The sequence below is a fragment of the Drosophila ananassae genome, chromosome XR (assembly GCF_017639315.1).
Source record: "Drosophila ananassae strain 14024-0371.13 chromosome XR, ASM1763931v2, whole genome shotgun sequence".
Taxonomy (NCBI): Eukaryota; Metazoa; Arthropoda; class Insecta; order Diptera; family Drosophilidae; genus Drosophila; species Drosophila ananassae.
The window spans coordinates 16,980,688-16,992,967 of NC_057932.1; the positions used below are offsets into that span (position 1 = coordinate 16,980,688).

The window sequence follows — 12,280 nt, forward strand, 5'->3', positions numbered from 1 at the left end:
GACTGAGCTTGCATAAACGAGTTTTGCCCTTAAGTGTGTGCGCATGTTGAAGAAGATGGAAAAGGAGTGGGTGCTGGGCGAGTGGGGGGACTCCTATCAAGGAGCATTTTGTGCGTGAGCAGCATATTCGATGTATATGTGACACACTCACTCCCTCGAAACTTATTTATGCACACTCACAAGTACAAAACATGCAAAGATTTTGCATTACCCACTTTTGTGCAGCACACCACTCCCTCTATCCCAGAGTTACCTCTGACAAAGCCGCCACCCCCTTGACACCGACACCACTGGCTCAGTGCCAGCATCAAAAGTAGCATCTGCCCGGGCGGTCCGCATACAATTAGCTGCAACTGTAATTAAAGCAATTGTATAATAAATCTTTTGCCAAATGGGAAAAGATCTCGGCTCCTCTTCTCCCTCCGCGGTGGGGTGTGGGAGGTCGAGAAGGGATTCAGTCGCCGGCGCCTCTGCCAAGTGAAATGCTAGCCAAGGAAAAATTGCGAAATTAATATAAATTTAATAGTTTTTTTGGCCCCTGGCATTTATGGAGGACATAAAACCGAAGGTGGCTCGTTAAATGCATTCAAATGGATAAACCGCAGAGATATTTTATAGAACTTGCAGGATACCCTGGGAATAAGGTGGGTTTCTATATACTTTTAACAAAAAAGTAGTAGGTTTTCGCGAATATAATTTATGTCTTTAAATATGTATATATGAACATTTATTTCTTTGGAAATTTTATTCACATTTATAAAAGCTTTCCTTTAAAGCTTTTATTTTCATATCTATTAAAAAATTAAACCATTTTACAAGTCATAAATATCCTTTGTTACCCTTTGGCATCCTTTCCTTAAAACTATATGTGGTTTCTCGTAAATTCCTCGCACATTTTTGGCTGCCATTCAAAGGCAATTGAAATGCCAAATTAATTCACGGTGTCTCACTGAAAAAAATAGTGTTAGTGTGGCCTTGCTACTATAAAAATACGACAGTGTGGCCTTCCATCTTACCAATAAGACAGTGTGCCCTTGCTATTTGACTAAATAATTAATTTTATTTATAAACAAGAAAGGAAAGCTAACTTCGGGCGGAGCCGAAGTTTATATACCCTTGCAGTTCAGTCGCAGTCCGATAGGTGGCGCCACGCATCTATATTATTAGATATACAGCGGATCGTATATAGTCGGCCGATCCTTATGAAATTTGGCATATCGAATTATTTTGACCAAAGAAGCATACATTGAAAATCCCATCCTTCTAACTTGAAAAACAACGAAGTTATGCCATTTCCGATCAATCAGTTATATGGCAGCTATAGGATATAGTCGACCGATCTTTATGAAATTTGGCAGATCGTATAAGTTGGACCAAATAAGAATCCATAGAAAGTCCCAACCTTCTAACTTGAAAAACAACGAAGTTATGCCATTTCCGATCAATCAGTTATATGGCAGCTATAGGATATAGTCGACCGATCCCGGCCGTTCCGACTTATGTACTACCTGCAAAGGAAAGAAGGGTGTGTGCAAAGTTTCAACTCGATAGCTTTAAAACTGAGAGACTAGTTTGCGTAGAAACAGACAGACAGACGGACAGACAGACAGACGGACAGACAGACAGACAGACAGACAGACAGACGGACAGACGGACAGACGGACAGACGGACATGCTTATATCGACTCAGGAGGTGATCCTGATCAAGAATATATATACTTTATAGGGTCGGAGATGTCTCCTTCACTGCGTTGCACACTTTTGACCAAAATTATAATACCCTCTGCAAGGGTATAATAATTGAAACAAATCAAGCAAACAATTGAGGTTTGTGTTTTTTATGATACTACATGTGGAAATTATTATGCCAAGCAGGCTGTGCAATATCTGTTAACTATATAGGCTTTCAAGTAAAGCTCTCCCCTCATTTAGTGACCTAAAACGTATTCCGTTCAGTTGAAATATCGGTATATATTTTGGGACCACGAAAATCGAAAAGTACTAAAATTATTTCAACCAAGAGGAGTGAACAAAAAAAAATGTCGAAAAATCCAAAAGATCAGAAGGCGACTGCCTCTGGAAGAGGAGGAGTAGCTTCGAAGGCCGCAGGACATTCGGATGTGCGACACGTTCGCCGTCCGCAGGCTGAGATTGTCCGTGAGCTGCGTCGCTTGAGGGCTTCACCGCTAAGGATCGAGGATGAGAACGAGCTTTGGACCGGCACCCAGGAGAAGCCGCCACCGCCAGACATTCCAATTGCGACCCGGGAACAGCTGGACCAACTACGACTGAGCCGCTATCGGATTAGCCAGCTGCTGGTCCGTCCGGCCTTCGAACAGGCCGTAACGGGATGCTTTGTCCGGGTGAATGTGAATACGGACGAGGAAATGCCGGACTATCGAATCGGCGAGATCCTCGGACTGGCGGAACTGGACTTTGGCTACAAAGTGGACGAAATACCCACGAATATAGCCCTCCGTCTGCGCTACGAGGACCTGATACTCCAACATGAAATCAACGATATATCGAATCTGGCCTTCACCAAGGACGAGTTTGAATTGTGGCGGGATAATTGCGTCAATCAGGCCATCGATCCGCCCACCACCGGCATGGTGGCCCGCAAGAGGGTCGAGCTCTACAACGCCATGCAATCGGAGGCGAAGGCCCTGGCCCTGATCCGACAGAATTTCACGCACGCGATGAGACCGCCGCAACGTGGCGGCATCCTGGAGCGGCACGGCGGCATCTATCCCTGGAGAGTGCAGATGCCGAAGCCTATGATTCCAGAACCGCCACCACTGCCTCCGCCATCGAATCCACCCATAGGTCTTACCTATCGTCCCATATTGACCGTCATTGCCGAGGAGGGAAGCGAGGATATGCACGATTCTGATCCGATTAGCATTCCAACTGATCCAGAACCGTAATAGCAAATGAAACCAAGACTAAAAAACACGAGAAATGGCTAAATTCAAAGTACTCTACACCAAATCATACAAGAAAACTGAAAAAAAAAAGGGAATCCATAAACAAGAAATTGTATCAAGAACATAGGATCAAAAAGGGCACTTAAAACTTAGCAAATGATAACTGAGACTATGGATATCAAGCATACACAAGATTCTAATAAGAGTATACAAGTATATATTATATTACACTTAATATAATATATATATTTACTCTTTTTAGACATCAATATAAACCTTTTTTTTAACATATATAAAAAATAGTAAAATCACATCCTAAACATTCTGTAACAAATCCAAAACTTATATAAACATAAATTTGGAAATAAAAACAAACATGTTTACAATTTTCAAATGGAGGTTTTAAAGTTCCACTATGAGAAGTACTTTTCTTGCAGGCTCTATACACTCTTATCTATCTCCAAGACTCGAGCTGTACGATATGTGGCAGCACCCTTTGGTCGGTTGGGCAGTTGGTAGACTTTATGAAGCTTCTTTCCTAAATTCTATGCAGTAGTCTTTATTTTCTATGATTACCGGGTATACCAATTTATTTAAACCGTCTTAAAGATAAGAAAATTATATATTTGGGAATTGGGAAGATAAATTTCAACAAGTATGGCTTGAAATTCCAAGTTTCTATCCAAAGTTGGCTGTTCCATCAACTGTCAAATCGAAAAAATGTATAGATCTGAACCCAGTCCCGAATATCCTCACTCTTCACTTCGTTCTCGTACAGATAAGTCTACAGAGCTCCGAAAAAAATTCATATTTCGAGTTTTCTATATATTTTGTAATTTTGCATTTGTGTTATTCGGTTTTCCAAAACTTGTTTAACTCAATCTTGAAAAAAAAACTCAGACGATCAGCGGGTGAGTGTGACTAGAAGAATAGTAAAATCCAACAGAGATTTGGGAATAATTTGTGAAATATTTTAGAGGTATATCTTGTTTCGGAAGGTGTTTGTGTGACTATCTAGTGAAGGAGTGATTCGATTTGAATCTGTAGTGATATACCTTGATCCGATCCGTTCTTACGACATAATGCGAGAACGCAAGAATCAGATCATGTTGCTGCTGGAGAACATGGGCTCGACCCACAACGAGATCGTCCGCCGGGCCACCGAGGAGCTTCAGGAGGAGTGCGACGATGCCGATAGCACTGTTTTCATCTGCTCCGTGATGCGATCGAATGAAATCGTCAAAATGCGCCAGAATGCTGCCAATATACTGGCCTTGCGATTGGCCGAAGCTCCAGTATGGCAACAGCTGAGCGAGCAACAGTCTGCTACGATTATGACAGAGCTGTTCGAGAGCCTGAAGTCCCTGGAGAACGATGGGAATGAGCTTCTGCAGCGCTCGGTTCTCCGCAACTTGGGTCTGGCCATGTCCCAAGAGCGTGGATCGTGGACCGAGGCCGTCTTTGATTACATCGAAGCTATATGCCTGTCAGTCGATGTGACGCGCCGTCACTTGGGATCCATAATCTACAGTCTGCTAGCGGATGCCTCGCCCGAGGTGTTTGTCCATCAGATGGAGCGAGCTCAACGCATCTTCCTGGATGGCCTCCACTTGGCCAATGTCGAGGGTTGTCTGGTGACCCCGATCACCGACCGTCTGCTGTCGGGTTGGATCAGAGCCCTTGTTGTGGGACACAACCATTTCAGGACTGGCGAGACGCTTAGCTCGTCCATGCCACTGGTGATGCGGCTCTTCCAGCTCTGCCCGTATCAGCCCAACGAGGTCAAGTGCGTCAGGGGCTTTGAAATGCTCCGAACCCTGCACGAATACAAACCGCTCTTCCTCTGGAAGCATCTCGGCATGATCCTCGAAGTACTACTGATTCTGGTCTCTGACATTAATCTGCCCATGCCCATGCGGGTCAAAGCTTTGCGGATGCTGGGCAAGATTGTGATGGAGAAGCTCTCAGATACTGCTAAGCTACAGATGCTCGATGATGTCCTGATGGCTTTGCATCGCCTGCTGGCCGTTGAACCGGCTTTGGACGCGGAGGGCGAGGAGGACTACCTTGGGTTGTGTCTCGAAGGACCGTCCATTCTAGCAGCTGGAGTGGAGACCGTGAAGCAGTTGGCCACAAAGTCAAATGGCAATCGACTGGCTGCCCGATGCCTGAAACTCTTTAATGCCCATTTGGATACCAAACCGAAGCCCGTACAGCGTTTAGGAGTCTACGTATTCTTCGGCGTTATGTCGGAGGGATTCACCGATCAACTGAAAATAAAACACCTGAAACGGATATTTGAACTGATCAAGAACGGATTCAAGGACGAAGAGCCCGTGGTCAGCAGGGCTGCATACTTTTCCCTATCCATGATTGTGGAGCATCTGCTCCCGGAGATCGCCCAACTAGCCGACCGTCTAATGACCATTTACTACGATTATTTTGAACAAGTGCTCGACTCGTGCCGGGCCACTTCCAGTGGTTCGCACCTGGACTCAAGGCTCTTCTACTCTCTGGAGTTGCTCCTCCAAGGTCTCCGTCCGTCCATCGTGGAGCGTTATGTTCCGGATCTGATGTCGCGTCTGTTGCAGCTCCTCCAACCGGAGGTTGATAGCAAGTTTGCGCGCCAAATGGCGCTCAGCGGCATTTCCGGTGTTTGCGATGCAGTCGGTGCTGCCATGGAGCCGCATTTCAATACTGTGGTGGACGCCACCCAGCCGTGTCTCATCCTCAATGGCGAGGATGATTTGCAACTGAGGGCGCAGGCCATAAGGGTGAGTATTTGTTACAGGATTCAGAGAGTCTATACTCATTACTCCCATCTCCGGTTCCAGGTCTTTGCCGTTTTGGCGCGTGTCAGCAGGGAGAAGTTCACCAATCTGGCGCCCATGTTGCTGACCTTCGATGTGAGTGTCCTGGAAGAGAACCGTTCACCCGAATCCTTCACGTTCGAGCTGATGACTGAGCTGTGTGCTGTCATACCGGACCAGTGCAAGCCCCATGTGAAGCTGATTGTAGAGGCGGTTTTCAAGACATTGAAACGACTCCAAGAAGATCCAGAGCCAGATGAGGAGCAGGAGAATGTAGAAAGCCTCGAGAATCGAGGGAATCTCGTGGACGTGCCCGTGCACGAGTTCGACAACGTAAACTATGATGAAATATTTGGGGAAGAAGAGTCATCGACGCAAGACGATGACGAAACCGAGGACGATATGGATGATGATCGCAGCGTGGACAGCTCCGATTTTGACTTATCCGATGCCCGCGAGGAGGCCATTCTATGCCTCAGAAGCTTGGCTATTCATCTGCCTGAAAGCTTCGAACCCTTCATGAAGGAGGTTATTCGCAGGTTGGTAGAGTGCCTGGACCTGGACAAGGAGTACGTGAGCAAAGCAGCCTTCGAAACTCTGACCCAATGTGTGCTGATTTTGTGGAAAAAAGAAAGCTATGGAGAGGCCAAGAGACTCTGCACAAAGATTATTGGAAAAGCTATCCTGCACATGGCCGATAGCGGGGAAACAAAAGTCGTTATTGCCGAAATCGAATGCATTCGCATTCTTCTGACCGCACTGGAGTATCGGGCGCTGGAAAAGGTGTCTCAGGGACCCAAGATCTTCACGGTACTCAGGAATGTACTGCGCAGGAATATGGAATGTCAGGTGAACGAGAACTGGAACTGCTACGACGATATGGAAAATATCCGACCCAACGATCCCAGATATTGGTGCGAATCGTATCACAAGGAAGAGAAACTGGTAGAGAAGGCCATTGCGACCCTGCCGATCTTGTGCAAGGCCATGGGACCGCGACGATTCACCCAGCAGCTCGAACCTCTGGCCAGGACATCCTGGTTCTCTCGCGGGGGTTACGAAAAGGAATGCTACTTCTGTGGCGTTCTCATAAAGTGTCTGGATGTAATGGAGTATGCAGCGGATCCTTACTACGAGCTTATCTGTTCGAGTATCAGCAAGAATCTACGCAATCGCTACGAGCTGGTGCGTCAACGCAGCTTCAAGTCCTTGGGCGACATTGTTGATTTGTTGGACCGCAAGCCGGACAATATTCTGACGATTGCACAACCTTTGGTTGGTGTTCTTCGCGATAATCGCCGCCTAATTGGAATGGAGAGACAATCGGCACTGAAAGCCATGTGCAAAATGATGATATTCGATCAGAATAAGTGCCCAGTTCAGGACTTTCTCGATTTAATTTTTAATGATAATCCATTTCTTGCTTTGGAGGATCTGCAGGCACAGTTTTCGTTGTTCGTTTCGGCTCTCAATATCCTTATCGATGTCAAGAACGAGGCAGTCCAGTTGTTCATCTCCGAGATACTAGAGATGTTCCTCAATCTCGTGGACAGGGACCAGTTAGGTACCGAAGAGAATCTACAAAAGGCCAAGAACCTAGTCGGGGCCATCAAGGAAGCGCATCCCGAAGAATTTAATGCTGTGGCCTTGAAATGCGAATCAGCAGTTGCCCAGTTGTTCCCCTAAAGATATCTCTTCGGTATCTTTACGTTTCAAAATTCAAGTTTACTTTTCCGGCGTATCATTCTGGATTTATCCAAAAGCCAATTGATTCTTGGCTTCCAAATTCTTAGTTCAAGAAGTTAATTTTTGGGATTATGCAGTTTTCCGAAATATATATATTGCAGTTGGGGTTGCCTCTTGCCCCCCTTTATTGCCCTTTTCTTAAAGTTTAATCAGAAATTTGTATTCTTTTGAAAAGGGTGGGGTTGGGAAAGTCCTGAAAAGCTAAACAATTTGATAGGGAATCGTGGGAATTGTAGATTTAACGAGGCACTTAAACTGACCCTTTTTGAAGAAGGTTATAGGGTTGACTATTTTGGTTGAGATTTTTTAATTCTCCCAACAAATTTTGTATAAAATTGAGAACAGTATAAAAAATGTCTTATATTTCACCTTAATAATTTAATTACAATTAAAAGCTGGCAACCCTGGAACCTAATTTTCTAACAGTAAAAAGAGAAACATGATTTTGAATATTTTATAAAAACCTTCTAAAAACTCTGAAAAACAAAAACTTGTTATAGTATATTAGTCTAGCTTGGATTTAAAATATTAAAACACCTTTCCTTTCCTAAGTTTCTCTTATTTTCGCCTCATTAATTTCATTTCTATTGAAAGCTGGCAACCCTGGAAGCTATTTACGAGCAGAAAAATAGAAAGGTGGCCACTTGACAGATTTGTTGCCCCCCCGAACTTTCTGTTCGCTAATGAAGAACAGACTTTGCTGGGGTCGCCGGCAAACGAGCAAGGTCGTAACTGTGTAGAAATGGCAACAAAATATCGTCAATAGGGCAAAAGAAATTACTGAAATTAAATGAAATGCAATTAACCAGCTAAATGAGCGAAGCCCTCGCCGGAAAGCAAATTTTCACAGAGGGGTTTTGCGCTTTCTTTTTTCTCTCCACTCCCCTCTGATATATTTTTTTTTTTTTGGTTGAAGTCTTGGCAACAATTAAGCAACTGATGAGCAATTAGAAAATGTAAAATTAGCAAACAGGCCAAAATCAAGTCAACGAAAGAGATGGCCATCTAATTAGGTGAAAGAGAGAGAGAGAGAAAACAATTTTTTCAGCCAATTAATTAATATTTAATTGATGGCTTGTGCTAAGCTTTGGTTTTTGTTATTTTTTTGTTTTTGTTGTGCTCACCCGTAATTAACGTTTGTCCAGCAAATGTTTTTCTCATGTTTACTTGGTTTTATTATTATTATTATATAAACATACATATTTTTGTTCCCTTCCGGTTGTTGCTGTTTTTTTTTTTTTTACAAACACAAAAATGTCACTTAATAAATTTTACGACTGTTTTATGTTGTCGCTTTGGCCCTAAAAACGAAATAGAAGGTGTGTGTAGCCAAAGGCTTTTCTTTCCTCCCGTTTTTTTTCCTCATTTTCTGAATTTTTTTTATTTGAAGAGGGGTTATATCAGCCCATAACACGCCCACTACAACACGTAGTAGCCATAAATATAAAAAAGGGGGCGGCCTACGCCCCAGAAACACACACATGACGAGGAGGCTGTTTAACCCTTGTTTGCATGTGCGTTGTCTATTTTTTTTTTTTTCGTATACTCTTTCAAAGGGTTGGATACTTCTCTGTTCCGATAAGAAAATAGTAAATTGGAACTCTAAATAAAAAAAGAGCGCCCTTCTACACGCTTCTCATAAGGGCTAGCTATGGAATCAAGGAAAAAAATATAAATATTAAAAAATATTAGAAAGTAATTAATAAAATTATAGACTCTCCTCCTTGCTTCACTACTTCACTCAATCACTAATTTTTATTTTTATTTATTCGATATATTACGATATATTCGATATTCGATATATTATTACAGATATACGACTGAAACGTTTTTCCATAAGGATTTCTAAGGACTATATTCTATATCCTATATCATCCTGAAATGAATATTATTTGGTAAGTGCCTGAAATTTATACCCCAAGTGAGAGTATTTAAGCTTCGTCTCCATCCCAATTAACCTTTCCTTACTTTATTTTTAAGGAGGAATAGAAACATTTTCCTGGCCATTCTATTATTTTGTTCTGGCTCCTTTCGTCACGCACATGTCCCTTTTACATATATATTTATTTTTTCTTCCTTTTTTCACTTTGGCCAGGCTCCTGTTGATTCCCCATGATTTGGCTAAATTAATTTCGTCCCGAAAGAGTGTGGGTGGGCTTAATTAAAAGGGTCCTTAAAACCAGCCAGAATAAAAAAGGGGCAGTAGGAGGCCAAGGATTTAGGTCGAACATCATGAGTTATGAGCCAGAGATGCTTTTCAAGTGGCTTTTCCCCAAAATTTCCCCCAAAAAACGGGGCCAAATGGCTTCTGCCTACAAAGTTTTAAACATTTTCATTTGCCTTTTGGATTCCGTCAAATTTTTGCTCGTACCTTCAAGTGAAAGTCATTTTCATTGTTTTGAGAAGCGGCACATGTTTTGGTAGAAGAATTTATCCCCATACACCTTGACTTTGAAAATTTTTATTTTCATTTTCACTTTTTTTTTTTTTTTTTTTTGCTTTTTGTTAGGTTGCTACAAATTTTTGGCTGTTGATGTTAGGACTTTTGGTTGGATTAAATGCCAACTTCCACCTGGTGACATATCTTCTGAATGCTGTTCCTCCTGGTACTACTGTTCCTCCTTCTTGTTCCTTGATCTTGGTCCTTCTTTTTGTAAAAACAAATGCACTGGAAAATTAATGCGATTTGTTTTTATTTAAAAAAAATTATTGTTCTGTTTAGGTGTTAGTTTGTTTATTATTATTTAAATAGAAACTTAAATATTATAAATCTTAACATAGATTTTCTAAACTATATAGTATTTATTTGTTGAAGTGCTTTGAAAATTGAAGAATATACAAGATGAAGGTGGAAGATGGAAGCTGCAAGATGGTCGGCAATCAGCGAGCATCTGAATTCAACGTTGAACTTTGGCCAAGAAGCCAAAAGGAGATTGCCAGAGGCTCCTCCGCAGGTTAGCCATAAGGGGGGAGGGATGGTGGGTGTGCACATGCCATGGCATCAGTCAAAAACTTTGCCAGCAACTGAATAATGTCATTTGCTTGACATTCTCCCCATCACTCCTCCTCTCATTCTTTTCCGCACACACACACACACACGAATGTGGCATAGAGGGTTAAGGGTTAAGGGTTTCGGGTTACGGGTTACGGGTCAAGGGGCCAGTGGGTTAAAATGGGCAAATAGCAGCACATGTACAGCATCACAAAAAAAAAATAGAAGAAAACAACTAAACGGGGACAGGTAAAAATAAAAAAAGAAAATATCATTTTATCAAAAAAATAAAGAGTTGAGATCCGAAACCGAATCGAAATGAAAGCGTTGAAATTGCATAGTGAAGCTGGTATTATTTTTTGACTATTTTATTTTGTTATATTTTATTTTGCAGGGGAGTTATATTGTGAATTTTTTTCAACAAAAGTTTTGAAATGTTTGGAATGTTAAATATTTTAGAAATATTTTGTTTTCTATCCCTTAGTTTTTCTATAATTTAAAATTTCATAAAATTATCGTTAAAAATATTATAAATTTGTGCCAAAAACTATCACTATTTTGGCTGGCTTCACTGTGCTCGTGAGTTGTCCGCCATTACATAGCCGCATATTTTGCGTTTTCACATTTTCCGCTTTTCATTTCGCCCCGGCATCGCCCGCTGTCGCTGTCCTGTCTGTCCCCCCGTGTCGCAGCTTCTGTGGCACTGCCTTGAATATTTTTCTTCAATTTTATTAAAATTATGGAAATGAATGAAATATCTGCTGCTGCTGCTGCTGATGCTGCCGCTGTTGCATCATACCATTCCATACCATTGCCATTTTTCCTACACTCCCCCAAACACCAGCCCACTCGGCCCACTCAACCCACCGCCACACACCTCCAGCGACGTCGTTTTATCCCCGTTTCTGTTCAGTGCATCTTTTGAGCAAAGAATTTATCGAAAATTGCAGCAGCTGCAAAATTGTCTTCCAGTTTTTCCACTCCACCCCCTTTGAATCGCTTTTCCTTCTCGTCCACCTTTTCCTTTTTTTGCTCCCCTATTTTTTTTATATTTTTCATTTTTATTTTTTATATCTTTTTTTTTTTGGTTTTCCAGAAGCTGCTCTGGGAAATGCTGAACACACACCTGGCCTGGCCTGGCCTGGCCTGGCCAGTGGCAAGTTTAATAATCCGTTTCGCATTTTGCGTTGATGCGAAATCAATCGATGTGCATCGAATATGCCCCAAAGGAGTGCCAAGGAGCTGCTGTCTCGGCTCGGACCATCTACCTCCGGGTCTCCTGGCTAAAAGGGGGCGTGCCAGATGGCAGAGGCGCAGCACTACCTGTCTTCCTACCAAGGGGATGCATAAATCCAACTCATTTGCATGGCCAAGGAATCAAGGAAGCAGCGCAAGGATGCGCCACCGGCAATGCCATCCAATTGAAGGAGCCATCCTGCCTCCCAGCTTTTACTATCCTCAAAGGCACTGGAAAAAAATGTAAGTTATTTCTCTGTTATTAATATATTTTAACAAAAAATTTTAAATTAATTAAAGATAGATTTTTTGTTTGGGTTTTAAAAATGGTTTTTGAAAAGGTTTAATAAATGTAAAAACTTTTTAAAAATATATACTAAAGTAGAATACTTAACAGAATTATTTTGATTTAATAAAAAACTTTAATTTTTACCTATTTTAAATTCCGAAGCCTTGAAATATTGTTTACTATTTCAAATAGTTTAAAAAGTATTCATATTTTTTGTGTTGTGCACTTTTGTAGTCATAATATTTAATTTTTTTCTAAAGCAATCGTTTCTGTCAATAAA

At 42.0% G+C, this 12,280-nt stretch overlaps 2 protein-coding genes and 2 long non-coding RNA genes across 4 annotated transcripts in view; 3 read left to right on the top strand and 1 right to left on the bottom strand.

Annotated features, from left to right (window-relative positions):
* The window catches only part of LOC123257641, a 58,130-nt gene that overhangs the window by 23,034 nt on the left and 22,816 nt on the right, over positions 1–12,280 (top strand). Inside the window, exons 2-3 of the long non-coding RNA XR_006507766.1 lie at positions 9,296–9,378; positions 11,572–11,954. This is a non-coding gene — a long non-coding RNA (uncharacterized LOC123257641). The remainder of the gene's footprint in view (positions 1–9,295; positions 9,379–11,571; positions 11,955–12,280) is intronic.
* LOC6505117 (RNA polymerase-associated protein Rtf1) lies at positions 1,882–3,298 on the top strand. The gene has a single exon (XM_001965389.4). It carries the CDS (start codon positions 2,040–2,042, stop codon positions 2,925–2,927), a length of 888 nt encoding a protein of 295 aa, XP_001965425.1. The 5' UTR covers positions 1,882–2,039; the 3' UTR covers positions 2,928–3,298.
* LOC6505118 (importin-4) lies at positions 3,696–7,632 on the top strand. The gene is made up of 3 exons (XM_001965388.3): positions 3,696–3,838; positions 3,905–5,701; positions 5,762–7,632. The coding sequence occupies exons 2-3, from the start codon at positions 4,010–4,012 to the stop codon at positions 7,421–7,423; spliced, it is 3,354 nt and encodes a 1,117-aa protein (XP_001965424.1). The 5' UTR covers positions 3,696–3,838; positions 3,905–4,009; the 3' UTR covers positions 7,424–7,632.
* Positions 11,814–12,280, bottom strand: part of LOC26515542 — a 171,768-nt gene continuing 171,301 nt past the window's right edge. The window contains exon 6 of the long non-coding RNA XR_001408376.3: positions 11,814–11,942. This is a non-coding gene — a long non-coding RNA (uncharacterized LOC26515542). The remainder of the gene's footprint in view (positions 11,943–12,280) is intronic.

What these genes read in the sequence shown, in the direction of transcription:
- LOC6505117 (XM_001965389.4), top strand. Translation starts at nt 2,040, where the DNA reads ATGTCGAAAAATCCAAAAGATCAGAAGGCGACTGCCTCTGGAAGAGGA.
- LOC6505118 (XM_001965388.3), top strand. Translation starts at nt 4,010, where the DNA reads ATGCGAGAACGCAAGAATCAGATCATGTTGCTGCTGGAGAACATGGGC. An exon ending in TGAGGGCGCAGGCCATAAGG is followed by an intron (nt 5,702 to 5,761) that starts GTGAGTATTTGT and finishes CTCCGGTTCCAG; the next exon opens with GTCTTTGCCGTTTTGGCGCG.